The sequence below is a fragment of the Melampsora larici-populina genome, assembly GCF_000204055.1.
Source record: "Melampsora larici-populina 98AG31 unplaced genomic scaffold MELLAscaffold_78, whole genome shotgun sequence".
Classification (NCBI taxonomy): domain Eukaryota; kingdom Fungi; phylum Basidiomycota; class Pucciniomycetes; order Pucciniales; family Melampsoraceae; genus Melampsora; species Melampsora laricis-populina.
The window spans coordinates 258,819-285,602 of record NW_006768842.1 but is presented as its reverse complement, the minus strand read 5'-3'; the positions used below and the strand labels follow the sequence as shown (position 1 = coordinate 285,602).

General features: G+C 42.5%; 8 protein-coding genes across 8 annotated transcripts; 4 read left to right on the top strand and 4 right to left on the bottom strand.

The window, feature by feature from the left end:
* Nucleotides 1-2,156: 2,156 nt before the first annotated feature.
* MELLADRAFT_29299 (uncharacterized protein) lies at nt 2,157-2,823 on the top strand (the record flags this gene model as incomplete). The annotated part of the gene is made up of 3 exons (XM_007417745.1): nt 2,157-2,331; nt 2,419-2,676; nt 2,744-2,823. Coding segments are annotated over 3 exons (513 nt in total), but the record flags the coding sequence as incomplete, so codon positions are not given.
* Nucleotides 2,824-5,011: 2,188 nt separating this feature from the next.
* On the top strand, nt 5,012-7,529 carry MELLADRAFT_95062 (uncharacterized protein; the record flags this gene model as incomplete). The annotated part of the gene is made up of 11 exons (XM_007417777.1): nt 5,012-5,199; nt 5,281-5,403; nt 5,477-5,535; nt 5,594-5,697; nt 5,779-5,951; nt 6,033-6,371; nt 6,454-6,574; nt 6,641-6,865; nt 6,943-7,079; nt 7,157-7,346; nt 7,422-7,529. The coding sequence occupies 11 exons, from the start codon at nt 5,012-5,014 to the stop codon at nt 7,527-7,529; spliced, it is 1,767 nt and encodes a 588-aa protein (XP_007417839.1).
* Nucleotides 7,530-8,543: 1,014 nt separating this feature from the next.
* Nucleotides 8,544-11,648, top strand: MELLADRAFT_95061 (uncharacterized protein; the record flags this gene model as incomplete). Its single annotated transcript, XM_007417776.1, has 5 exons — nt 8,544-9,451; nt 9,493-9,902; nt 9,945-11,239; nt 11,310-11,449; nt 11,570-11,648. 5 exons carry the CDS (start codon nt 8,544-8,546, stop codon nt 11,646-11,648), a joined length of 2,832 nt encoding a protein of 943 aa, XP_007417838.1.
* Nucleotides 11,649-12,570: 922 nt separating this feature from the next.
* On the bottom strand, nt 12,571-13,698 carry MELLADRAFT_68984 (uncharacterized protein; the record flags this gene model as incomplete). The annotated part of the gene is made up of 4 exons (XM_007417763.1): nt 12,571-12,635; nt 12,710-13,348; nt 13,428-13,492; nt 13,604-13,698. The coding sequence occupies 4 exons, from the start codon at nt 13,696-13,698 to the stop codon at nt 12,571-12,573; spliced, it is 864 nt and encodes a 287-aa protein (XP_007417825.1).
* Nucleotides 13,699-17,325: 3,627 nt separating this feature from the next.
* Nucleotides 17,326-18,547, bottom strand: MELLADRAFT_113167 (uncharacterized protein; the record flags this gene model as incomplete). Its single annotated transcript, XM_007417789.1, has 6 exons — nt 17,326-17,496; nt 17,558-17,940; nt 18,028-18,130; nt 18,222-18,300; nt 18,324-18,399; nt 18,463-18,547. 6 exons carry the CDS (start codon nt 18,545-18,547, stop codon nt 17,326-17,328), a joined length of 897 nt encoding a protein of 298 aa, XP_007417851.1.
* A 1,630-nt stretch (nt 18,548-20,177) lies between these two features.
* Nucleotides 20,178-21,090, bottom strand: MELLADRAFT_95058 (uncharacterized protein; the record flags this gene model as incomplete). The annotated part of the gene is made up of 4 exons (XM_007417775.1): nt 20,178-20,195; nt 20,248-20,546; nt 20,654-20,745; nt 20,843-21,090. The coding sequence occupies 4 exons, from the start codon at nt 21,088-21,090 to the stop codon at nt 20,178-20,180; spliced, it is 657 nt and encodes a 218-aa protein (XP_007417837.1).
* A 1,319-nt stretch (nt 21,091-22,409) lies between these two features.
* MELLADRAFT_50851 (uncharacterized protein) lies at nt 22,410-24,173 on the top strand (the record flags this gene model as incomplete). The annotated part of the gene is made up of 7 exons (XM_007417757.1): nt 22,410-22,778; nt 22,854-23,184; nt 23,227-23,275; nt 23,377-23,452; nt 23,521-23,670; nt 23,734-23,884; nt 23,940-24,173. 6 exons carry the CDS (start codon nt 22,461-22,463, stop codon nt 23,809-23,811), a joined length of 1,002 nt encoding a protein of 333 aa, XP_007417819.1.
* Nucleotides 24,174-24,712: 539 nt separating this feature from the next.
* On the bottom strand, nt 24,713-25,770 carry MELLADRAFT_113164 (uncharacterized protein; the record flags this gene model as incomplete). Its single annotated transcript, XM_007417788.1, has 5 exons — nt 24,713-24,991; nt 25,128-25,196; nt 25,265-25,347; nt 25,480-25,556; nt 25,670-25,770. The coding sequence occupies 5 exons, from the start codon at nt 25,768-25,770 to the stop codon at nt 24,713-24,715; spliced, it is 609 nt and encodes a 202-aa protein (XP_007417850.1).
* Nucleotides 25,771-26,784: the final 1,014 nt, after the last annotated feature.

The following is a 26,784-nucleotide window of genomic DNA, read 5'->3' as shown; positions in this document are numbered from 1 at the left end:
GGGACTATACCTTTTAAAACAAGCTTAGGTAGTCTTAGAAAGAGAACAAAAGAGCTAACCAATATCAGACTTTTTCCTTTTAAGCCAGGGAACAAACAATACAAAACGAACTCAAAAACCATAGCAGAAGGTTTAGAAAAACTCGAGAAAGGCGCTACAGCAGCAATCTTTCAATTGAGAGCAGGTTACAGCCCTCTAAACGATCATTTATTTAAAAGGAAACTAACCTCATCTCCTCTATGTACTAAATGTGGCATAAAGGAGAACACTCAACACTTCCTATTATTTTGCGGGCGATACACTAAAGCTCATAAATCAATGAGAGCTAAAATTAGAAAGGAGAAAGTTAAGGTCGAATGGAACAGTTCCCAGAAGCTGCTGGATTCTCCCAAAGTTTTTCCGTTGTTAGCAGATTTCATTTTAGAGACTAAAAGATTTGTACATGTTCACTCTTTCTTACAGGAGCAAAACCGAGGAGAACGGCTGCAGGGCAGAAAAAGGATGTCTTAGATCGAAGGATACAGATTCATGAGTTATTTCTCCACCGAGAACCCAATGGGACGTGTTTGCATAAAGGTGTGATAGATTTCCACTGAGAACCCAATAGGGACGTGCTCACATAAAGGTGCTTGAAGAAAATCACTAACTACCAACTCATTAAAGAGTAAATATATATATACATATATATATATAAGAACGAAAGAAAGACACACCAAAAAAGTGTGAAGAAATAGGCCTTATAGACAATCCCTCCACCAAGAACCCGAATCGGGACGTGTTTGCATAGAGGTGGAAAAAAAAATCCACTGAGAACCCAGTAGGGACGTGCTCACATAAAGGTGTTTGAAAAAAAAAAAAAAGAAGAACAAATCCCCAGATCTAAAGACATCCGAACTACTGCTATGACTAAATGCCGTCTCTCCAAGGTATAAGTCTCCATTTTCCTAACTTGTTCAGCTAGTGTTTATGCAATACAGCCTTATGCACTTTAAAAAAAAAAAAAAAAAATCACTACACGGGCATCTTAGGTGGTCTCTTAGGAGGTGTTGGTGGCCTCGTGAGTGGTGTCGGTCAAGCGGTAGGAGGTTTAGTGAGCGATGTTGGTGGTCTTGTGGGAGGGATCGGGAACAGTCTTAGCCTACTTTCAGATCAAGAACTCAAGGCGGTGAGTGTGATCCCCTATGCGCACTCCCAACGAACTCCTTACTCATATCCTCTTGTGCTGTTTGTAGGACACCAAACAAATTTAAATCATGAACTTGTGTAATCACTCACCCCGAAATGGTAATGATACGTCTTCTCATCATAATTGACTTTCCCTTTATCCAGAATCTAACACATTTGAAACCATCCCATCATCCATCTTAGGGAGTTAATTGTTTTTTAATCCAGTTTCTCTAGGCTTGTTCCCTAATTGCTTTACGCCCTCAACTCAATTTAACTCAGAGACCTGCTTTACTTGTTGTCAAGGTTTTATTTTCATCCTTCAGCTTAATCAATTTTTTTTCTCCTTCATGTTACGCCATCATCTCAATCTGTTTAGGTTCTTTGTGATCAAATCATTGTTATCAAAGTTTCATTCTCATTCAGCTTAATAAAACTTAACGTGCGATGAGATTTTCTCCTTGATGACATCTTGCACCTTCAGGCTGCAGTGCCATACTTCTTCGAGCTACACTGCCTTAATATTTAAGCTTAAGTGAGCCCCTCACCACGCGTGGTTAAGCGATTGCTTTGTTCAGAGCCCAGATGCCTCTACGTGCAAATTACGAGAGCGAGCATACGATGTATAAGTTTGTCACCATCGTATGTTGAAGGATAGCGCTGAAGCCTCACATTTCGTGCAACCCTCGTGCTTCCTTTCAGAAATTGGCAGATCCGGGCGCGCCGACGCATGTCCAGCGCAGCCGCCCCTGAGTGTGACTTTGGACGCGCATCGAGTCAAGACGAGGTGCGGAAACCTTATTGTAGATCTCCATCGAAATCCTGTGGGATCCTTCTTTCGCTTTGCAACTTCTTTGATGCGTGATTGTTAACTAGCTTGAAGCCTTAGTTTATTCTCTATCAACATGCCACTCGCCAAACCGATTCGAGCAGCTCGTCGGGTCCCTAACGCTCGCGATCGCGTGGTCAAAGTCAAGACGAATGTCTTTCATTCAACTGCTATCGTGTGCGAATTTCTATACTACGCCTTCAATGCTATCCTAGGGCTCAGATCGATATATCCAAAAGAAGATTTCAAATGGCAACCACGTTACGATATCCATTTACCGATGTTAGTCGATCCAGACTTGAAGAGTTACATCAAACGTACCACAACTCAGCTTAAACGTATTCGACTGATTCCTTTGATAAAGATGTCTTTCAGTCCGAACTGTGATCGTTATTGATGATCATCTACATTGTTGAATTTGTTAGCGTGGCTCGAGAATGGAAAAGTTTCAAGGGTAGTGTTGGCTTTGGTTTCAAAAGATTCACAACAAACTGTGGAACGTTGGCAGTTTGAGATCGGTGCCTCGGAAGATAGTGTCTTATCAGAATCAGATTCCAATGCTGAACCATCAACTCAAATCGAATTAACTCGCTCTGATCATGATATGCAAGCCGAAGCCTTGCAGATCTTTCGTCAAATCTTTTCTTCTGTGACTTTCCTACCTGAACTCAAACCTAACGAATGTAGGTATTCTGGCCTGGGTGTATTTGTGTCAAAACCTTGAAGGCTGATCATGGTTACTTTGCATAGGTTCCTTCACTATCCTTAGTTACGTGGACAAAAGTGAACCTATTCCAGAACATTGGAGTCAGAGCAATCCACACATCATAGCTGCGTCAGCGTGTCAGGTACGCAGAAGAATCATCACCTTTGGGCGACTAGATAATAAAAATGTACTAATTGATGATTGCGGTCCTTGCAGGTTCCAATCCATAGCCTTACAACTTCGGTCCATCGTATCACTACCCAAGCAACCTATGTGTAAGTGCTCCACTTCATGACAATCTTCTCACTCGCTCAGTACTGACGTGGTGTATCCTGGTGCATTGTAGCTCAAACTGCGATGAAGATCCGGGCGAGTCAGAGTGATTGCTTTGAAGCGTGCCAAGAAAGAGGCTTGATATTCCTTTTCGCATATTTGTTTATATATCGTATCTGTATCAACACTGAGAGTAAACGAAAGGCCCAAAGTGAGTTGTTTTGCTTGCATTCTACCTTTAGGTTTGGTGCATAATTGATGTACTGGACTGCCTAGCAATGTCCCTCAATGTCCCCTCCTTTTAAGTTTCCTTGCATGTAACCATTTTACTGATAGTCTGGGTAAATCATCAAATCACGGTACAGGACTTACTCATTCCATAAAGCAAATGTTGAGCACCAAGGCATGGAATCTGATGCTACACATAACTTCTCCATTAGCAAAACCGACGTGTGGCAAGTAAGTCGACGTGCAAATCTTTGCCAATTCTTGAGGTCCTTTACACCAATAATCGCATCTTGAATATATCTTTAACCTCACAGTATGTTGAATACATGTCTTTTGAGACCAAGATATGCCAGCGAGGTCGTCCCGGTTCCCCTGAGGTTTTGGCCTCGGAGCAAGGTTCAAACTCTGTATGGGGCTGTGAGCCTGTGGGATGTGCTGTGATGAGGCTTTAAGGTATGATATTCCGGAGGGCGCCAGAGAAAACCAGATTAGCGAGACTCAGACGGTACATACATTTCCAGGCTCCATTTGTGAAGTACACATGCATTCGTAGCATTCATGTGTAACCGGATCTGGCGCTAGCGAACGGCGCAAAGGGGAGAGAAAGTGATGAGCTACCACAATTTTTTGAAGGTACGTGCAACCTGCAAGTCTGAAAATGTCAATGAAAGAAAGGATTCCACCAGTGCTGTCCTCAACAACAACATCGTGTCTCTCACACCATTTTCTCACATCCCAGCGGGTAGGGGCGTGTGACTCGAATCGTCAGACAGTCAGCACACTGCCCTGCGGTGCTGTGCAATGTTCACGAGTCACAACTCATCGTACAACTTCAAGGGGTTCAAGTTGACCAAAAAGTGCCTATGATTTTCTGTACTATTGCGTCCCAGCGCTTCAAATTTTAATTATTTTCAGTAAGATGTGCTTCTCAGGAAAGGCTTTCTAAAACTTTTTCAAAAAATCCAAAAGTATAAGCAATGCTTTGATGAAGAGAAATTTGTATTTTAGGCGTTTTCTGAACTTAAGGCTCACGAATTCCATGAAGCTCCGGATTCTTTCCTTTGTCTACTTTGCAAGCGAAAACGTGAAAAATCTGGTAAAACGAGTACCATATCGACAAAATAGTAATAACGAATCGCTCGAATCTGCGCCTTCTCTCTATTATCCTGCGAAATCTGTCCCCGCTGTACTGTTAAGTTTGCCGCTGCACCTTCTCAGCCACCTATTGTTCATATATAACTCTGGTTGAGAGCGTCCTTCACATTTTTGCCGCACTTCTCTTTAAACATCACTGGGCACTGCAATTGAAAGTCAGTCAATCGGCCAAAAAACTTATTCATTCCAGCCGTTCCCGGTCTATCGCAAGTCTTGCCGTGTCCTGGGTTTCCGCAGATTATCAATTTTACCAACTCAGGCCGAACGACCTCGGCGGCTTCAAGAACTATACACAAACAGTTGTGCCTTGGTTCATAGAAACATTTGACGGTTGGTCCCGCTTGGTCAGGCACATCGTAGTTGGCTCTGCCTCAGGCGTCCGCCATACTTCTTGGAGGCCGACCTGTACCGTACTCGCACAAATCAACAGACCGCAAACTATTGGCAACTTTCTTGAAGAACTTCTTCCAAAAGTCTACGACCGTTCATTCATCATCATCAATCAAGACAATCTCAACCTCGCATATCAAATGGATTCCACCCAATATCCGCTACTCAATCGGCCGGCCACGACGTCCTACATTCGGAGTTTACCACGCCGATTAACCTTCAAATCAACAGTTCTTCTGATCGCCTGTTTTACTTTTTTAACCTTGATGATTACATGGCTCTCCCGATTTGAAAGTGCAACACTTTCCACTTGGTCCCATGATTCTCGCCGACTTACCAAGCTTGGCGCTTCCAAAAATCCCGATGCATTTAGTTCTTCGCTGGGCTCATTGGCATACAAACCACCACCTTCCAAGCCGATCAAAGATCGAAAATTCCTTGTGAGAGATTGGACGTGAGTCTTTGAACTTTGTACACACGATCGTACATTGTCACCAATCTGATTCTCCTCCTCCGACAACTTTCTACTCTCAAGACCCTGGTTAGGGTGGAACAACGTGCGATATACTATAGAGACCGGATTATTGATTGCAAACCTACTAGGAAGAGAGCTGGTCCTCCCTGGTTTCACTTACGCAACTGGCTGCGATTTTGATGAGTTAGTATATCACTTTATTGGGCACCATGACTGAAACTTTTAGGCTGAAGCATTTTTTTGATCACTCACTCAGTGAGGTTTGCGCAAAACTGACACCAATGTTCGTTCATGGGGTTCCTGTCGATCTTTCAAGTCAGTAATACCCACCCTCGAATTTTTTAGACTTTTTATTCATAGTCGTGTTCGATAGCCGTGTCTAACCGGTCACAGTACCCCGACCCGGATGAGGGCACGAATATACTAAGCCCACTCCTACCCAGTCAAAACTGGAAAGGATGGGTTTTACCACTGGATGTATGTAATTTCGCTACGAAGAAATTCTCAGTGCGCATTGAAATATTGTAGCCTTGAACTTATCAGGATTTGTTCTGACAGGTTATGCTCGATTTACCGTACCTTCAATTCAATTGGAACAGCTCAATCAGCCTCCCCGAATTTTTGCAATTGACTTCCCCGGGGACCAAGCATGCATCTCTTCTTGGGCAATCTAGCGGCAAGTGGTCCGAACACAACAACAATGGCCTATCTTATCGCAAGATCGCGAATGCGTGAGTGGCTGTGCTTAGATATCGACACATTATCATCGTCAATTACGATCATTAACAGCGTTTGTGTCATCGGTGATATAGAAAGTTTACAAACTTCTCTACAACAGTGCTTGATCGACTACCTCTACCAGTTGAACCGCTCATCCCAAAAGATGATACAAATGTCACACTTTCTTCATCAATTCCTCTCAAAGTAATTCAAAAATGTCAAGCCACTTTACAAAAAGTAGATCAATTGCAACCCAGGTTTCGACAAAAACGCGACTCGTCAAAACCTGCTCAAGATCTTACAAGCTTTCCTTCTTGGAATGACGATTTGATCCAGGGTGATCAGATGACCGGTGAACTTTCCCATCACGATAATGATCTCCTGGAACGTTGTATTGCTTCGCATGGGTATCGCACTGCCTATGGGTATACGTAGGTCTTTCTTGATCTCGCGCACATCATGGCACAAGATCAGTAAAGCAGATACTCATTTGCTGATGACATGATATCACAGACTAGATGGATGGTGGATGAAGGCTCCTTATGGCCCTACCAAATACTTTCGCAAGGTTGAAACCATGATAGGATGGTGGGATGAGTTACACGCCTACGACGAATCCATCTTGCACATCGAAGTCAGTACTTGTGTACAAAGTGTGGTAATCCTCTACGCTAACGCTGATTCCCAATTTTGAACGTAGGGTGAACTCCACAACGGTTTCCCACCAGGTTCAATGCTCTGGACCACCCTCGAGGGCCGTCAAAACTTTGAGAAGCTGGTTCGAACCGCCATGAGACCCCCAGACTTGTATGACCGAGTTGCTGCCAAGTTAGAAAAGAGGATGCGTGAGCGGTGTCAAGGGAGGGCTTGGAGAGCTGGTCACATGAGAAGAGGTGATTTTATTGCATATCAGTGGACTGCCAAGGTCAGTCACCGCACTAGCCTTCTTGCTATGATAAAAGGCCAAGTATTCATGTTTCAACATGGGTCTTTGTGTTACAGAACATCACGAAGCAGTACGATCGCATAGAATCAAATATCAATGCATCAGTGGCTCTATTGAAATCAGAAACAGGACTCTTATCACCCGCTCACAAGGCTTATGACACCAGTTTAGAAGCACCTAGAACTGAAGATCCGTAAGTACCAAGTGGTCAAACCATTCTTCGTCATTAAAATTCTAACTCGTCTTGCCTTGACTGTTTACCTACGATAGTTTTTATCTCGCCACAAATGTTCGATCAAAAGAAGAGATCGCCTTTTTGAGAACGAAAAACGTGGTCCTATTGAATGACTTGTTAGATGAGACCGACAAAGCAGACCTCGGATTTAGCGCTCCATTCACAGACACATTGGCGATTGTAGAACAGTGCCTCATCATGCGTTCGGCTTTCTTCTATGGCGATGTAAGTCTTATGTTCTTTACAATAGGTTTTATCGCATCTTTTCAACGTTTCTGATGATGTTTTTCAACTTCACAGGGTCATTCATCAGTTGCTGGATGGATTCTAAATCGAAGAAACTTTTTTGGAATTGACGAAAAATTGACTAAAATTGAATATCTCAAGCAACCTGGAGATGGCCAATGATAGAAAACCGATTGATGCCTTTTTTACATCTTCTTGATTAAAAGGATAAGCTTGCTATTATTGATTCCTAGCGAATGTCACTGCTATCTCGTCACTCTATCTCTTCTTCATTAATGCGCAGGTTATCACGTTAGATTTTACATATGCAAGTTACCCTTATATTGTATATCAAGTATATAGATCACCTTATACCCAATCTTTCCATTGAACATAGTAAACACCATTGGACATATTTTTGACTCTTTCTTACTCATTCAATCTTGCGTCTCACTCAATGACATTCAATCATCCAATTTATAATAATGCCAAATCAACCTAAACATCACATTGTATTTAATCAACAATGGGCAGATACCCTATAACCCTCTTGATGACTTGGGCCATCTTGTAGGACTGATTTCGTAGATAAGCGCTTTGAGAACCCCAGTACAGATATCCACAGTGGGACTGGCATTGATGATGGTCTTCAGTGAGCATGTCACATTTACATTTTGCTGATGGAATTTTTGAGACCCTCCTAAGCTCAAGTTATCCCAACGTGCGAGCAGAGCCGCAATTTTGAAGACTTTGCAGGGGTTTTGAAATCACAATGATAATACTATCCTCTTCAGAAGGATTCAAAATGGCATGTTATAAAGAATGAACTTTATGGACTTTTTTTTTTTTTTTTTTTTTTTTTAAAAGTGCATAAGGACTGCAAGCCATCAAACTAACACATGTTATTGTTCGGGAACGAGCGAGTCGGGTCAACTTGACGAAGTGGAAGGCGTCGGACTCGAGTCAGGCACGGTCCGCATGACGCATACAAACGGTCAGGAAGGATCCGAATAAAAATTTAGTCGCCCTCTCACAGTACTTTCAACTTCACTCTTGTAAAGATCTTTCATCCTCTTATCATCAACTCGATCGGACGCGATATCATTTGAATGCAAATAATAATTCACATTGACCCAGCTGAAGGACAGAAAAATTTCGACTCAAAGCTCTGATCCCATCGCCAAAAAGTCATTGATCATGCAAGTCGACACAGCTGAAGGCTGGATGGCCAGCTTTCCCGATCATCCAGTTTTCTCATCTGGGTCACCTTCAAACGGAAAGGAAAGGATGCTCGAGTCATCGTCTTCCTCAAAGTTGATTGCAGTCAAGATAAATCAAAATGATCTGGTTGTCGCTTACGGAAACGAGTTACGTTTGACGTCCATGGCTAAGTACAAGTCAGCAGCGAGCTCTCACAACCCGAACGAACCACAGGGCAGCTATAAGGTTCTCAAGCCCAGTGTTTCAATGAGCTTTCCGAAGGGTCCGATCACTCAATTGGTTCCCAACCCAACATCTCAACTTTTGGCTATTTGTTCAGACTTCGATATTTGCGTCATTGCTTTGCCTCGACTTGATGAACATATCGACACGAGCTTCTACCTTGATTGCGAGACGTTATCGGTTGGAGAATCAAGTCTAGTAGGAGACGAAATGACATCAATGGCGTTTTCCAAGATGCGTGTTGTCAAAGTTTTGTGGCACGGATTGAGTTATCGAGCTGGTACACTTTTGGCTCTCTACTCGAATGGAATGGTCCACGAATATGATATCACGAGGGATAGCAAGAGACCTACGCAGATCTTAGACTTCAATTCTCCCCTTGGCATTCTACCTCACCATACCATCGATCAAAACACAGGAGAAATGACTGAAACGCACGAAGGATTGGTAGCCCGCATGTTAGGCACGGCTGATTCACCTTCTATATCTTCTCGCACTCGGGGGGAGTCATCAGGGCCGCAAAACCTCGCACGAAATCGACGAGAAGGCACTTTCTCTGCCGAAGACGTTTCGGCGACGAATGCGGTGTCCATGTGCTTCGGAACAGGGATCGGAGACTGGGGACCGATGACTTTGTACGGCTTGATGGAGAACGGCGACCTGTATGCTATCTGTCCGTACCTACCTCGAAACGCGTTAGTAGACCATCTTTCTTTATCCTCTCCGAGGTCCTTCAGATCCGTCAAGATGATGGAGTCGTATCTTGCGAGGTTGCTGTTCACATATTTTGCCTTGCTTGTGGTAATAGTCTCCTTCCTATAACCTACAAGAGCTCTCTGCTGTTCTTCTTAACCACAAAACTCGAGGCCCTATCGAAGTCCAGTCCGCGTGCAGAAGAATCTCAAGATATACGTATTCTCCAAAAATCACTATATTATTCTCTCGATTTTCTCAATGCAATCGAAAAACTCTCACAGTCCCAACCAAACGGAGCCTCCAGTAACCTGCGCTCAAAGGACGAATTGATAGACCTTTACGGGATGCTCAAAGCTAGACCCTTGAGACAGGGTCCATTCCTTATGCAACCGTCACCTATCGAGCTTGATCCTGAAAGTGAGGAACTTGCTTCTGATCTGATTCATATCAGATATCAAGCGTCTTCTGGTACCGGTCAATCTGAGTTCGATCCCTCAGCGAGCAGTGTTGGGGTTTTCATGATAGCATATCAAAATCGTGTCGATGTCCATATCGAGGTTGACAAAGTCGAGCCATACTGGCAATCACTTCCAATAAATAAGATGACATATGAGACAGAAGTCATATTACCTGCCTTGATTACCCATGAGACGATCGATTTACAATTGCCTGGTGATGTTCAAAGCGCTCCAAATCCTTTTGGTCCTGTGGTTTCCCATGAAACTTCGGGTGGTGTTCGCTTTGTCAAAGATACTAGACACCCCGACGTGGTCTTCCTTTGGCATCGCTTTGGAGTGCAAGCTATCTCAATGTTTCGATGGATCGATCCTTTAACAAGGCTATTTCAAGAATATACTACGACAGGATCAATCCGATCAAGCGACATCCAACATACCATTGGGGGTCTAGGTGGCGCTGATGTGAGGTGGGTGATCAAAACCGCCCCTTCCGATCAACCATCAACGGAGTCGATATCTGCCCCATTGGGGGTTCAGTGTTTAGCTGTGATCGATGATGCCTATCTAGGCTACGCTTTGTTATCCATATTCGATGACCTTCAAGTTTTACTCCATCCACTACGCCACCGACCTGTTTCAAGTCTCCCTCTTCGCTTGCCACTCGCTGGTAGTGGTTCTGCAACCCCAGAAACTGGCGGCGCTTCATCATATCCATTCGCAGGAAAGAAACCTGTAGCTGCGCCACCAAGAATTAACGCGGGTCAATCTGATCGTCGCTTTTATACAAGCTTACTAGCAAAGCCATGGATACCCAGCCGATTGCTGAACGGACAACCAATGCCATCAAGTCTTTCAAAGATCAAAATACCCCAGGATTTGAATTCCACGGACTCAAAGTCATTCAGATTCATTGTGGAAGTGAACAACGAACTCGATAGGCAAATACGAGGGGTGATTGAGGCTGCCAATGAAACTCAAGATCGGCTGAAGCTTCAGATACGGGAGTACGAAAGGCAGCTGAGCCGCACATTTTCTGCTCAAGAGACCTTGGCTCGGTTCGCTGATCAGTCTCCCCTTTCCACGGGCACTGAAGCCCGGATAACTCGCATCACTGATTTCCAAAAGAAACTTCTCGAGCGAAGTGACGATATCTTACAACGCCTCACCGACCGAGTCAATCCTACTCTCAGTGAGGGAGAGCGCCGATGGTTTTCGGAATTGCGGCGTATGAAAACAGAAGTGGGGTGCGAGGAGAAGACTGGCTCGCGAAGTGGATTATTTGCCGAAGTCGAAAAGGTATCAATTCATTATTTTCGACAATGATCATTTCAGAATCGTAACTGATACAATTACTGAATTTGATTAGATGAAGGCTGATCTTCAGTCTATCAATCAAGCTGTGAAAAAGCTACCTGAGCATTTACAGCTCGAATGGACTCGGGGAACCACACAAGGCAAACTTGGCGACAAGCAAATCCAAGATATCCAGCACAGGCTTGTTCAAGGGTGAGATCTCTTGTTATTCCTATCATATCATGCTTGTGTTTATGCCGATTGCAAACGACTGAGCGTTCTATTCTGGGCTGGCTTTCTCCAAATGATGGCTTGAATGAAATCATTAAATAGTACAACATGTCTGGAATGGGTTCAAATTCAAATTCAAGAACTGAACGATACTCTTGCCCATCTCAAGAGCCCGACATGACCTATGGCAACATATCCTAGCCAAGGATCATCTCTCAATCTAAACCAAATTGGAATCTGGATGGTAGCATCACTGGTAAAGGCTTTGCGCGTTTCTCACCCATATCCCAATAGAAATTATAATTTCGTAATATATATATAGTTATTGGTCTATAGCCTCATCAGTTCCATCCATAAGCGAAAACAGTGGAGTACTCGAGTAGTTCCATTAATTGCAAATAACGTTCATTTTGGATTGACCTAGATTTGCTAATGTTCAACGAAACCCATGCGCGGAAAACCGACCGATATCCTGTTCAAATCTAATTGACTTGTATTCCTCTTGTTAATTATTTAGAAAAATTAAAAATCTGCAGTATTTCTTAGTATTGAATTATTGATCTTCGACGTGTGATTTTTCAAGCTTGAGAGAATTGAGCAAGGAAGGAATTGTAGAACAGAGATCAAGCTCAACTTAAAATGATGTTTTTTTCATTGGTCACTACATGGTCTTCAGTCTGAATTAAGGTGGCCATAGGAATAAAATTTGCCAAATAGCTCTGAAGCAAGTCAAAAATATCTCTTTCGCAGCTTCTCCTGATATTTCAGTTTCATTCCTGCTGCGTATTCAGATTCTTTGAGACTTGTGCCTCTACTTCACGCCACACTGGGATTGAGTCAATATGATATACTGAGATGATTACACGTGGATTTCAGAACAAATAGTACACCATAAACAAGATCTAAGGAACCGAGTACAGGTTGAAGTGTGATCAACTAATGGGTTACAAAACCTTCAATAATCTGATAGGAGTTTGTAGAGCCAAGTCATGATATCCGCAATTCACCATAGACATACACCATCCGAGTCTTACTAAGTGTTTCAAATTCCGTGCATGTTCTCATACGCTGCAGGCCTCGTGTAGAGACAGTTCTGAAAGATTTCATTCACTATCTGTCCCGTCTGTCGAGTCAGCTTGCGAGCTGGATTTTCGCTTGAGGGGCGGGCCTATAGGATGTTGGCATGCAGGAAAGATACAGTGGGTGAGACCGAATTGAGTCATATCTACTCAAATGACTCACGCATTGGAATTACTTTGGGAGATGGTGCAGGAATATCGACCAAACTGGCACCTCTGGCAGGAGCCGGTGAGACTGTGCCGGTGATGCGCGAGTCTTGAGGAGCATTCGACATCGGCCCACCTTGCTCAAGTTTCTTCTGAGCCGTATCAACCGGCTCTATTCTATTTTCAATTCCTTGTTGTACCCCTCCTGGTCTTGAATGCGGATTGTTGGTATTCTCGGAATCTTCCTCCTGTTCCATCTCTTGCGCAACCATTTCATAATCACTATCTGATGATGAAGATGCCTGTGATGAATGTCTGGAGCGTTGACTTTGAGAGCGTTTCTTTTTCTTTCGCTTCAGCATCACTTTGGGAGGTGGTGGAACTCCGTTGTCGGCCATAGATGTTGATGGAATGATATGACTCTGAGATAGTGGATGAGGTGGGACTAAGGGTCGGTTGAGAGAGGCAGGATTTGAAGAAGCCTGAGTACCAGTAAGTTTCTGCATAGTTAACCTTTGGGTGGCGTTGGTGATCGCACTCGATAGCATAGCATCACGTTCTGGAGTAGTAACGATATTTTTCTTCGGGCGTTCGCCACCTGGAGGTAGGGCCTCAGAATCAGAAGGGCCAGCTGCATTCTTCTTTGGACGCCCACCTGGTATTCAAATTTAGATGTAGACCATTGTGAGTTACCTGCGTAGGTTGTGCTGAAGTCGATATAGTCATGGGCTCACGTTTCTTTGGATTTTGTGAATTCCCCAGCTTCTTCTTATCTGAGTATGGTAAACCTCCGATCTTGCTAGAAGGTTCGAGTTAGCAATATCACATGACCCTTCATTGGAAAGACCCCTGAAGATAGCGCACAGAAGGTAATGGAGTGGCTGGGGCCAAATCGGATGCAATAACTAACCTTGGATCCGAATTAAGCCCTTTTTTAGCTGTTTGTCCTCGGGCACCAAGCTTAAGGCACTTGGCCAGATGAGGGGCAAATCGAGTCGCTGACATCTGTGGGGTCAACCCGGAAGGATCACGTGTTCAACCAGACTAACATCAACATATCTTCCGTCAAAATTTCCAAGCAAGCTGTCAGCTCACATCGCGTGAACAAACAGGGCAATCGATTGGGATGTCAGGTTTATCGTTTGATGCCTTTTTCTTTGATGCGTTCGCTGCTGAGAACTCATTCCGCGAATTAGTAAGGAGATTTAATATTATCAGGTTGCTCCTCTTCCGAATCCTCACACCTTGTTGAGCAACAAAAGATCGATAGTCTCTGGCGCGTTTGTGCTCCAATACAGCGGTCTTCCACACACATTCCTCTAACAGAGAATTATATATATAGTTGCACTGAGACGGATAAAATGTTATCAGTGATCTTTCGAGAGAGAATGGATGGTGAAAGTGGGGCTGAGCTACTTACCAGCTCGTCCATATCTTGAGTCTTGATGGTGATGTTGCTTCTGGAGTCTCTGTTGTGTGAGTGAATCTGCGACAGTTGAACCGTGAGTTGAGGTTGGCCCCGAGAACCGGCCGGCGCACAAGTTCTACCAGGTCCGAGCCAGCCCTTGACTCCTCGAGCCCGACGTACCACCCCAACCCACACTGGGAAGTATCAAGGTGTACTAGTCCCCTACTATGTAATTGTTTAGTTAGTGTAATATGCAATCAAGCAAAATCGCACTTTAAAAAAAAAAAAAAAAAAAAAAAAGTATCAACAAGTTGAAGAAAGACATCTCCAACAATTATGTGTAAAAACAGAGATTGTTAAATAAAATAGTATGGAGTCAAAATGCTCTACCAGCCAGCTACAGCCATCAGATATTGGCCCAGTGGAAAACTCTGAACAGCCCCTGGATAGCTTTGGGCACAATCAAGACATGGTATACTTATCTTAGAAATCTTGAAATTTTGCTTTTGCGGTCAATTTAATATACAATGCAAGACAACACTTCTGGGGTCACAAGCAAGCTATTTGTGGTGTGGAAGCATCAAGGTGCCTATGTATGCGCTATACTTTTGCTCTCAAGTCAAAGAGAAAAAACGGACATATGCTAAAGTGATCTTCAGTGACAATAGTAGTTGGCAAAAAGACAAGGCATTTCAGCAAAACCAAGAGCTTATAGAGATTTTGATCTACTGGGCTTTGTCTGAATTAAAAAATCAAGGGCTCAAAGGTTGATATGTGAATCATTCTAAAGGACTGTCCACCATTGTGTGGCCTGTAAAGAGAAAACAAGACCCAAGCAAAGTGCTAGGTAGGGGGTTGTCTAAAATCATTGTCTTTGGCCTTTGTCATACCCACAAAAGATGAGCTTTTCTAGAGTTTCCCAATTTCTTACGGAGCTTGCGCAAGTGACTTAGTCAAGTTTGTTGGTTCAAGATTGTCTCAGGGGTACCAGTGCCACACAAAAAAATTGGAATCTGGCAAAATTCCTACCCTTGTGAAATCTACATCAAATTTCACAGATTTTGGATATTCCAAAATCAACACACCCACACAACCACCCTTGTTTGGAAAAATCAAATCCATGTGTTTGACCCCCATTTTGAAAAAAACTCACAGATTCATGCCTCCCAGGTCAATGGGGTTTGGCAGGGTCTTGAGAAAACTTGAATCCAGAGAGATTACAGAGTAATCTTCCGAAGTATTTTACTCTAGATACCAGACTCTACTTAAATGAATTTAACACAAGTCCATTGCCCACACCAATTTGACTGGACAGGTCCAAGGCTTGAGTATGGGACTTGAGCCATGGTTGTTGCCATTGATGGTAAACATTTGGGCTAGGATTTACCCAAGTCTGGAGTCTGGACCCATTCACATCCAATTGTCTTGGGAAAACATGGCATTTTTTCATGTAGCCTGTAGCTATATCTTCACCAGAAACTTTGTATTCAGAATTATTGATTGTATTCTGGAAGGCAGAGCCATTACAGCCAACAGCAAGAGCAAACTGGATGGTTTATGACTTTCAGATGTTGGGATACACATGTGATAGTCAACCTCAAACTAGACAAAAAATACTGATAGAACAACAATCAGATCATTGTATGTTTTTTCCTCAAGTCTCTTAAAGATGGGATACTCTTTGAGGTCCTTGAGTTGAAACAAGATATTTTGCTGAAAAAGTAAAAGCATCATTGTGCTTCAGAGTGAAATGTGGCCAAATTTTGAAAGGGCACCAAAACTTCTACAATTAGTCACTGCAGCTTTGGCATAAGTCACTTGCTCAAAATTGCACCTGTCCCAGCTGTTGTGAGGGGTTTTGATGAGTTAGACTTGGGTGCCAATTATGAATAGGCTCCAACACATGATTTGTTCACTATGGAGATCAGAAAGGGAATGTTGTAGATTAAGCTGAAATGAGCTCAAGAACAACTTTTGGTCTCCAGAGAAATAAGGAAGAGTAAAGAGATGGACAGATGTGGAAGATGTGGAATGATAAGATGGGTTTTAGAAAAAAGTTGCAATCAAAGGCAAAAGTTTTACAATATTGGAACCAATTTTTCTGACCAAGATGTCATTGTGCTTGTCACCAAGAAAACTGATATCACCTGTAAGTCCCTCTGCTTGCTAAAGCTTGTGTGACGCAGAGGGCTTAGGAAAGTTAGTAGATTAAGGGTGTTCAGGACATCTTAGGTGAAGGTGAAGGTGAAGGTGATGACAAGTCATGGAAGGCTTGTCAAGCACAAGAGCATTTCTAACCCTTGGATTGGAATCATTCATGTTTGGAACAATAAAATTTAAGGTCTCACTGTTGGAAGTACAAACTTGATATTGAAAATGAAGTACACATCCTAACTTTATGATGAGCACTGAATGTCTGAATCAATAATGTGTTTGTTGAGTGTGATCCATTGTACAATGTGTATCTTATGTTCCTGTTTTATAGATTCCTTCAAAAATCACCCATGATATAGTCAATCCAAACAAGCAAGTCCCAGCTAACATATCAGGCACAGTCAACATTATTGGCTTGCATTGGTGTCCAAAGTGTTCTCAGAGAAAACACTGTGTGTTCTCATTGACAACTGTACACCAGCTGCCTTTGAGGGAGAAAGGGGGATTGTGTGCACTCATTGACAAGAAGAGAATACCTGGGCACAGTGACTGTTTCCCAGACTTTGCAGTCCCAAGATACCTGGTGGTAGACCAGAAGCATTTTGTACCCGGATTGGCCTGGATATCAGCTTTCAACATATCCTCAAATGCTGCATCTGCAATCCAAACCAAACTTGTTGGTAGAATGTTGTGTTGTTGTTTGGCTATGGGAAAGAAACAGATGGAACTGTTGATGAGGTCTTACATGCATAGTCAGAAGGTGGAAAAGAACAGCATATCTGATGGAGAATTCCACTTCTTTAGAATGCATCTCATTGTGCGGACATATTGGACTGCTTTACCTTCTGTGATCAGCCCCTAGGAAAGTTAGCAAGGTTTATCAGCAGCCTGTGGAGATACCAATACATGTCTGAGATGCGTGAGTTTACCCCTGTGCTTTAATCTACCTGGCAGCTGCTGTGTTAAAGGCCACACCGGGGGTGATATGATTACGGGAATTCAGTATTAAGCGAAGAGTCCGTTGATGTGAAGATAATATCTACGTGATTGTCCTTATCCCATCTTCCATCTCATTCAATCATTTTAGCGGTCAATAGTTGTTCGCCGGTCCATGATGCCTTAGGACTTAATTTTACAAAGCTGGTGTGGCCAGGCTCAATGCAAACGAATCTTTTCCAGCCGTCTTTTTCCATATCACCCATGGCATCACTTTTTTCTTGATGAGGATTCCAAACTGTCAACTGGGATAGGACAGGAGCCATAGTAAGTATCACATAGACTTTGAATACGAGCAGTACTCACGTTAGGTAGAGATATGGTCTTCATGTCTATGACCTTCTTGTTGCCCATTTTTACCTCAATGGCATCAGGAACATGATCATAAACTCTATCAACCTCGCCCTCCTTGAAGTCTAGCTTTTCCCGCTTCTCCTCACTGACTTTCCCGCCCGCAACTTTGTCCGCGAACGAGAGCCCCTTGAGTGAACCGACAAGGACATCGGCTGGTGGACACTCAGATGGGAGGCGAAGATAAGTGTGCAGAAGGGCTTGGAAGTTGAAGTCCGATTCGCTTGGGTTCGTAACTTGTAATGTGGTTCTCAGGCTGTTTCCAGATATTGTGACAGTGTACCTGCACACAAAGGCTGGTAGAAAAACTTTTTGGATCTCGGGACTGGTCGCCAGACCTGCGAATCACATGAAATGTCGCAGATTCGTCAACTCACGGCATCATCTCCACTAGTATCAGGACCAGGACGTGCTAGGGAACTTACTAAATCTTGCCTGGATTGAATCAGCTTCCTCATCGGCACCATCAAAGACCCACGACAAATTTCGCGCAAAACCATGTTGTTTGAGGTTTTGGAATGGCTCATGCTTGGGAGGGGGGCCAAAGACTATTCAAAGAGGTCAGTCATGCCTTCGATAGATGGAAAGGTCCATGTACACATTGCGTTTCAAGTCTGACCTGGAAAGCAGATAGGAATACCACCTCTGCCCCCAGCACCATCAAGTTCGAACGTGAGCATAGTTTCCTTTTTGCTGAGCTGCGAGAATCAATTATGCATACCGGATCGCTGCTGGTCCAGTGATAGTGGTAGCGGAAGACATGAATAATTGTTCCTCATCATCGATAGTCCAGGAGTCTGTGGTTTTTATCGGTCAGTCAAATCGCCAAAGTATCACTACCTCGTCCAATCCTCACTGACAAACGTGAGCGCCATGTAAAGCTATCTTTGCTTGCGATTTGAGCAACCTAATCACGACATCAGACTCGTTACGAATAATCGGCATCGGGAAATTGAACTACACAATCGATCTGAAGTAATGTCAGTTTCAGTCAATAGGTGGATTCTCCGGTTCTCAAAACCTCGAGACCTTCGAACGAATCGTGAGGGCAAACCTAGTCAAATATGTTATATTATTTGTTCAACAGGGCAATTCAATCTGACTAAGTAGTACTCAGGAAGGGGCTTTATGAGAATGAGCTGGCCTGATCCAATCAATGCAAGATGCCGTTCCGTTGGGGTATTTTATGTGGTATTTTCAGACGAATGGAGCTTAAACCTAACCGTCACAGCCGACAGGAGGCCGCGCCATCGTAAAATTTCAGGGTTTGGTAAGGATGTATGTACACAATACAATTCTGTGCCGAAGCTGAAAAGTCAAGCCTGGGTTTGAGAAAGACTGAGATCACACATCCCTTGACCGATATACCCTGCTAGTTGGATTGTTTTCAAGACTTGATTGACTAAGATGGCACACATAAGTGAGAAAGCTCTAAAGTTCATGAGACATGGGAAGCATCACTTGATCCTCAGGTGTAGCTTCACAGAGTTCACCGTCTCAATTTTGTATAACTTCACTCAATTTCTTCCTTTTGAGGCGGTGGTCTGTTCAATCATGCGACACTAGCCTGTGCTACAATCATAAGATTATTATCTTGAGAAAGAAACAGGTTGACACAATCAAAGCGAGTCAAGGTCTTTTGCCTTACTCATCTTTTCTGGACAACATGTCATCAAAGCATTCTTTGAGGACATGAGCTCCCTACTTCTCAAATGTTTTGGAGAGGAAACAGGTCCATATCCCATATCTTTGTAAACCAGGTTATCCATTGTCGTCTGACAAGGCCTTGAGGGGAGGGTGAGGGATTATGTTAAGTTTAAACAGCCTCATAAGTACGTAGTTTCAACCCCAGCTACATGCTACTCTGTTGAGTCCAGACCAACGATATAATGTTCCTCGAGCAGGTGAAAGGCAAAAAATTAAGCCACTCAAGCTCTACACACAGCACATGTACAAATTTGATGTCAGCTCACTTTCAAAACACTAGATTAGTTTAGCCGTATTTATATTCACGCATTTGCCCACGAATTATCGCTTTGGCTACCATCAGGTAAGATTCAATGGTGGAAGAGCCATCTTTTCTTCTTAAAATATAAGCACTGATTGAATATTATTGCACTAGCATAACCCTATCAAAGGATAAACAAAAACGAGTGTCCACGGGACCACAGATGCAAGAGCGAATCCATATTTTAAGGTGATTTTGACAAGAAAAGTTAAAACTGATCAAGAACCTCAAGAAATAACACAAAGAAAAAGTATTGAAAACCCAAAGACAAAAAAGTCCACTAGCAATATGCGACAAGTCATATGATTTTTTGACCAGATTTACTACACTTTCTTGTTCGCATTATATATGGGTGCCGGTACAGATGGTCCATCCGCGCTATTTGGGTCCATGTGTGAGCTGTGAGTGTATCCGATGATTGGTCGACTTATCTCCATTGGTCGACTTGGTGCCATCGACATAGGAGACTGATCAACAACCTTAGGCCTACCAATCTGTGAAGTTCGGAGATTTTTAAACATCTAATACGATCAAAAAAAAGGATACGTCAGTTCTATCATATTCTAATTAATAATCTTCTAGGTACTTTTCTCTATGAAGCATTAAAATTATATAAAAGGTAAAACTTTGAACTTACTTTCTTTTTACCTTTCTTTGCAAGTTTGAATCCTGTTTCAATATCATCAAGATGAGTAACCTTCTTTGCATAGTTAGTTCCAGCGTCCAATAAACTTCTCTTAGCACGGATTCGAGCACCGAAAACTATACCAAGAAGTACATTAAGAGACCCAATGACAAATAAGGTCCAAGCTGAAACTAATGAGATTTTGTTGATTTTATGTGATAATGTGATGCTAGCAATGTAAATTTCTAAACATCCTAGGAATCCAACACCAAATCCTTGACCTAGAGGAGGAAAATAATTGGCGAAAAATTCTAAATAATGATGAGGAAAGATCAATATCAGCTTCTGTCTCACAAGTCATGTTGGACACACGCAAAAGATGGTATCATGCAAAAATCGGTGATGAAAGTGGACATACCAGGAATTCGAGGTGGCGAGATTTCAGAGAGAAGACAAAGTATCAAGATAACGATATTGAATAATAGTTCCAAAGTCACGAACAATATTCCACTGCAACAAAAGAAACCGACCGGTAAAATCAGGTATGAGAATCAATTTATTCATGTTACAACCGGCTGAGTGAAATGTAGAGATGAAATCAACTTACCCAACAGATTTAGGGATAAATGTTCCAGAGACATAATCCGAGTGGCATTCAGATAGTCCAGTCGCCACAGATCCATCCACTTTAGCCAAGAATTTTGACTTGGATGAAGATGTATTAGAGCTGCGAGTGGTTGAGTCCAAACTAGAATCAAAGGTGCTACTGGAGTTGAAACTATCTGCAGGTTTCACATTCGCCGAGTGAGCCATTTTTATGCCATCGATCATGAGGTAGAGCTCAATGGCTACCATGAAGATGATTGCCAAAATCGAGATTGCACGAACAATGGAAACGAAGATAAATGAAATAGAGGAGCGCTTGAGTAAACCGGCAAGGAAGAGCATCTTGATTATTGTATGAGTGAAGTATAGGGTAAACCTCCGTCGAAGATATAGTTGTGGAGATGTAATGAGCTTGTCACTGTTCCAAAGAGCAGCTATAAGATATTCGAGTTGTTGAAATTGTTCGATGAAAATATGTGTAGATATGGAGGGATGATATAAAGAAATGTATATGGCTGTTGATTAGAAGCTAAGATATGAGAGAACGAGAGTCGCAGTCGAGATGAATGTATGCACAAGTGGGGAAAAGTAAAAAAGTTACTATGATGAGATGAAGAAACGCAAGTCAAGATATCGAATAGCTAGACAACGCTTTTAGTCATTAGTGTGCTTGAAAGCAAAAAAAAATAACAAGAAGAAAGTCTGTCAGAGAGGTTGTGGTTCGGTAAAAAGGCAAGTTGCTTATGCCAAATGTTCGCGGAATGAAGATTTCCTTAGCATTGTTGTTGATCAGGTCTGCCAAAAACCCATCTTGAAAGAAAGCAGATATGGTAGCAGACGATGAAAGTCTGTCAATTTGAATGCTTAATCATTCCAGTCAATCCTCTTCTCCATGCTGAGGGACCAGCGTACAGACACTGCATATGTAGTCAACTTCCGGTTACTGGGAATGAAGATGACTCGTGCATCAAAGGGAGTCTCAATAGGGCTCAGTAAATCCTACACAGAGTTCAAGAACTGATATCAACTGGGACGTCGTATAAAGCTATGACTTGTAGGCTGTGAGCAAAAAAACTTCACACTCACTACGGTTGCCGTAGCATTTGTCTATATGCTGATAACAATCCTCAGGTGCTATAATGGAGCCTCATCAACGCACAAAGGAGAGCCAGATTGGAAGGTTCAGTCTTAGGGGACATACCGCACATCCGTCAATGTGAGAATGAGGGGCGAAGGGACAAAAGCGTAGCTTAGCTGTTGAGTGATAGTCACGAACCATCAACATGGCGACATTCAAAGGGCATTTCAGAACCTTTGTCAGATTGTCGAGACTCGAATCGCTCACTGAAGAAAGTGAATTCCCTTCAAAAGTCCCTTGAGCTTTTGGTAATGTCAGCGATGCGGTACCACCCCGACCGGTCGTTTGACTCGTGTTGCGAAAGAAGGGACCGAGTCTCATCGGGCAAAGCAAATCAAGATTTTGTCGGCCCCGCATGTACCCTAGTGAATTTTCACTCAAGCGGAGTTTGGATGTTGAAATTTTTAGCGCGTCCAAAAACTTTACTCAGCTTCTCATCATTATTCATATTTTCAGTCTACAATCACTCAACGACTCCTCAATGACTATCACTAACACAGTCCCAACGGCTTCCGCTGATCAGATTTCTGAACTTCATGATATTCTTGTCAACCGGAATGGCAAATCTCCTCTGGCTTCTCGATTCCGAGCACTGTTTACGCTACGTAGTTTGGCCAGTGAGCCAGCTGTGACGGCGATATCAGAAGCCTTGAGACCTACAGATGGAAGCCCTTTACCTTCTGCTCTACTTGGTCACGAGCTTGCTTACTGTTTGGGACAAATCCGTCGACCATCAGCTCTTCCAGTTTTGGGAGCTACCCTTGCTGATTTGGCGGTTCATCCCATGGTTCGACACGAGGTAGATGTCCATTAATATTGCCATAACTTATCAACATGAACTCATCAAATTGCCTCGTTTTGTGATTGAACAAAGGCGGCTGAGGCTATGGGTGCCATCTCCGACATGTCATCAATTCCAATTTTGAAAAGTTTTCTAAATGATCCCGAGATAGCCGTACGAGAAACCTGTGAATTGGCAATCGGAAAGATTGAACATGACCATCATCAAGATGAGTCTTCAAGTTTAGGACCAGGCGAATATGGTACCGTAGATCCAGCACCTTCAATGATTCGAGCAATGCACGATGCAGTCCCAGGATCCGAGAATTTGAGTGAAATGAGGTCAATATTGCTTGATCGTGAACTATCACTTTTTCAACGGTATCGTGCGATGTTTGGGCTTCGGGACGCTGTGGGTCGCGCTAGTGGGGTGGCTGGCGGTGAGGGAGAGACAATAGCTCGGGCAGCTGTTGATGCCCTTGCTGCTGGGTTCGCAGATGAAAGTGCCTTGTTCAGGTGAGTCCGCTTGAACAATTCAACATTGTGATCAAACTGAACGTCATGCTACCTCGCAAAACTGATTCATTGGTCCTTGACTCTTGAAATACTCAAAATAGGCATGAAATAGCTTATGTGTTCGGACAACTATCTCATCCTGCTTCAGTGCCGGCTCTTCTAACAGTGCTAAAGAACGTAAATAGTTTCAGTCAAATCTCTAACCAACTCATCTCAGCTGACTTCATCTGAATAATTTCTCTTAGGGCAAAGAGGATGAAATGGTTCGCCATGAGGCAGCTGAAGCCCTAGGCTCGATTGCTACGCCTGATGTACTCGAAGCCTTGAAAACTTTTGCATCTACTGATGAGCCAAGTCATGTGGTACGCGAAAGCTGTGAAGTGGCTTTGGACATGGTGAGTGATGTAGTCTCGAGGAAGCAGAAGCTATATAGTCAATACTGATTGTAATCCTTGAAGTATGACTACGAGAATTCGACCGATTTTCAATATGCTTTGCCATTGAATGAACCCGCGGTTCAATCTGTGGTGGCTTGAACAGAATCAATCCGTCATCATGTACCTATTTGGAAGCCCCGGCACGGGCTCTTGCTATATCATTCTTGTTTTAGTAAGCCCAGGCTGTAATCTTAACTGAGTCATATGAAATACCAATCATGCACTAGTTTGTAGATATTCCTTATCAGGTACGCAAGGTAGACCAGATTTCGTCTAGAGGGGGTCTTTTTCAAAATTATCGGACTAGAACGTCATGTTTTTCGAAATCCGCCCGAATCACGATTAATCCATTAGTGTCGTGTGTATTGCATCTATGTATAAAGAAGACTCTATGAAGATTTAGTTGTGTTTACCCTCAGTGCATATGACGTAATACATCACGCAGCATAGTTGATCGTGTCTCACCTCCAGAATCATGCAATAATTTCATATGGTTACATCGTCATGACATTGTCACCTTCAGCGGAATGTAGATTTCCTTTACTCTCTGATGATTTATCCTTGGAAAAATATGTTCAACTTACTATGGTTATCCCTCAAGATCATCTTCTAGCCTCGATCTGAATAATCACATTACCCTGTGATTAAAGCCAAGGGCCGAATGTTGGAATTGGATCTCTTTCGCGTGCCTTGATCAGGATTTGTTTCAGAAGATTACAGATTATCTCGGTGTTAAGGATGCAATTTCAGTAAACTTCAAGTATGTAGCTCTGTCTGAGGATATCTGAAGATGATCAAAAAAGAGGATTGGAAAGATTTAGTAGCTTTATGTACAATTAAGTGGCAACATCTGAGACAGAAAAGCGAATTTTTTAAGGTGGTTTATGTACAGCCTAAAGAGGTCAAACTCGATGATTCAGAAGTTGGAACCAGACATCAAGGAAGCTAGTGTAAAGGTGGAAGAGATAGGTTTCTTGATGAACTCGGCCCTCAAGTGATTCTATGATTTAGTCCCCTTCACGGTTTTATCAGATGATGTTCCTGAAACTGGACCAACGGGTTTACCATCCTTGAATTCTAAGGGTCTAGTTTCAGGAATATCATCCAATTTGATTGTCTTCTTACCGTCAGGGTTGAAGAATAAATTCGGATCATTACCCGGAGCTTGCTTGAAGTGTAAACCGTTCAAGATTGGATGCCTTGGAACTTCACGACAATACAAAGAATTCAATTTTAAAGATGGAGACTTTGTCCAATCATCTGCTGTGTTTTTTTCACCCTGTTTTTGATTTTGAAGAAGAACATCAATTAGTTCATTTGAGCTCTTTGTGTAGTCAGTTCAATTCACACCACTCTGTGATCTGTGAGATGGACTCCTTGATGAGATCTCGATAGAAGAAAATAGATCCACTCACTGAGACTAAAGCCTTTGCAAGTGTTACCAGTTGCTCTTTGGTCTTTTCATCCTTGATCCTTGGATCTGTCTATGAAAGGAATCTTACTATCAATCTCATCATCATCCCACCGCGATTGATAATATAAAAGAGCTTACCGATACATCAAGCAGCAGATCAGCCTGATGCAGTGCAGCACACGTCGGTGCCATCACGAAGAATGCTTTAGAGATATTATAGACTATGATTTTGAACAAGGAAAAAATTGAAACAGATTTCAAAAAGGAAGAAAAAGGAAAGACAAATAGTCAAATTGATTGAGATTTTTGCAAAAATTTAAACTCAATTTCAGCTTTAGGGTGCTCCAACGTACGTAATTGACCGCAGGGCTCTCCACAACCGTCAACTGTTGGGAAATTGTTTATAACACCGATCCGTCGACGTGCAAGTCTAAAACATACCAAGCAAAACCCACGGAACAAAGAAGAGAGAGAGAGAAGAGAATAATAAGGATTTAGATATCATTTGTATGAGACTGTAAGATCTAAAGAACATCATCTTACGTTGAGCTAGGTTCAAGATTTTTCAAGTTGATTGCTTCAGCTAGGTTTACTCCTAATGACAATACACCAAGGAGATTGGCTGTTATAGCAGAAAGTAACATTTTGATTGAAGGTTAAAGTCAGTCTTCGTGATGAAATAGGTTAAAGAATTTATTATTCTGCTCTGATATGTTGGGGAGGTTATTGTACGCAAAAATAGAGAGGATGCGGACTTTTAATCCTTGGATGAACAAGGAAGGTAGTTGAAACACCGACAAACTTCAACTTGATCGACGCCATCTCCAGTGCTGGAATGCTACACACTCAATCTTCGGAAACTTTGAGACCGAAAAGTTATTCGACATAAATCTCGAGCTCATTGATCTTTCTCCTCCTCGTTTTCAATTTATGTAGACTACGATACCAAACCATGTATAGGTTGGGATGTTTTGTCTCCAAACGAGTTCAACTCGGTCGACAGGCCACCACACTATCTCAACAAACTTGACTAAGATAAAATTAGATGATTCAAGCAAGACTATAAAATCTAAAGACTTGAATTTACAGACTAGTTGATAACAAAAGTGACTCTGGCATAGGCGGAAATCCAAGGACAGGGATGGATTATCTGGAAAAGTATAGTCAAGTTCATTTATTTGGTAACCTGCATCCTGAGTTTGAAATTAGTAGAGGAACAAGAAGACTTTCATCACACTTTTGCCATTGCTTGAAGTGTCTTTGGGTCAGACCTATCAAATGTAATTACTGGTATGACCCCACACCAGTAAGACCCCCTGTTAGGCAAAAGATAAAGTTGTCATATCTTGCATTTTACCTTACCTCATTCATAATCCTGTAAAAATTAGTTGAAATTTGGCACCTGCTTCCTATCTGTTTTTGCCTGGATTTTAGTTATCTGTTCATTTTAACTTCACCCTTCTTAGCATTCCAGAGATTGTGAAATATGATATTCACATGATGATTCAAAATTTCATGACACATGCAATTGCATGTTGGTATTAGACATTCAAGTTATAAAGTACTAAGTTTGTAGTGATGAGACAACAAAAGTTTAGATCAAGATATCAAGAGAGTAGATAAGAAGGAAGATATGAAGCTGCCACTCATTGTCAAAC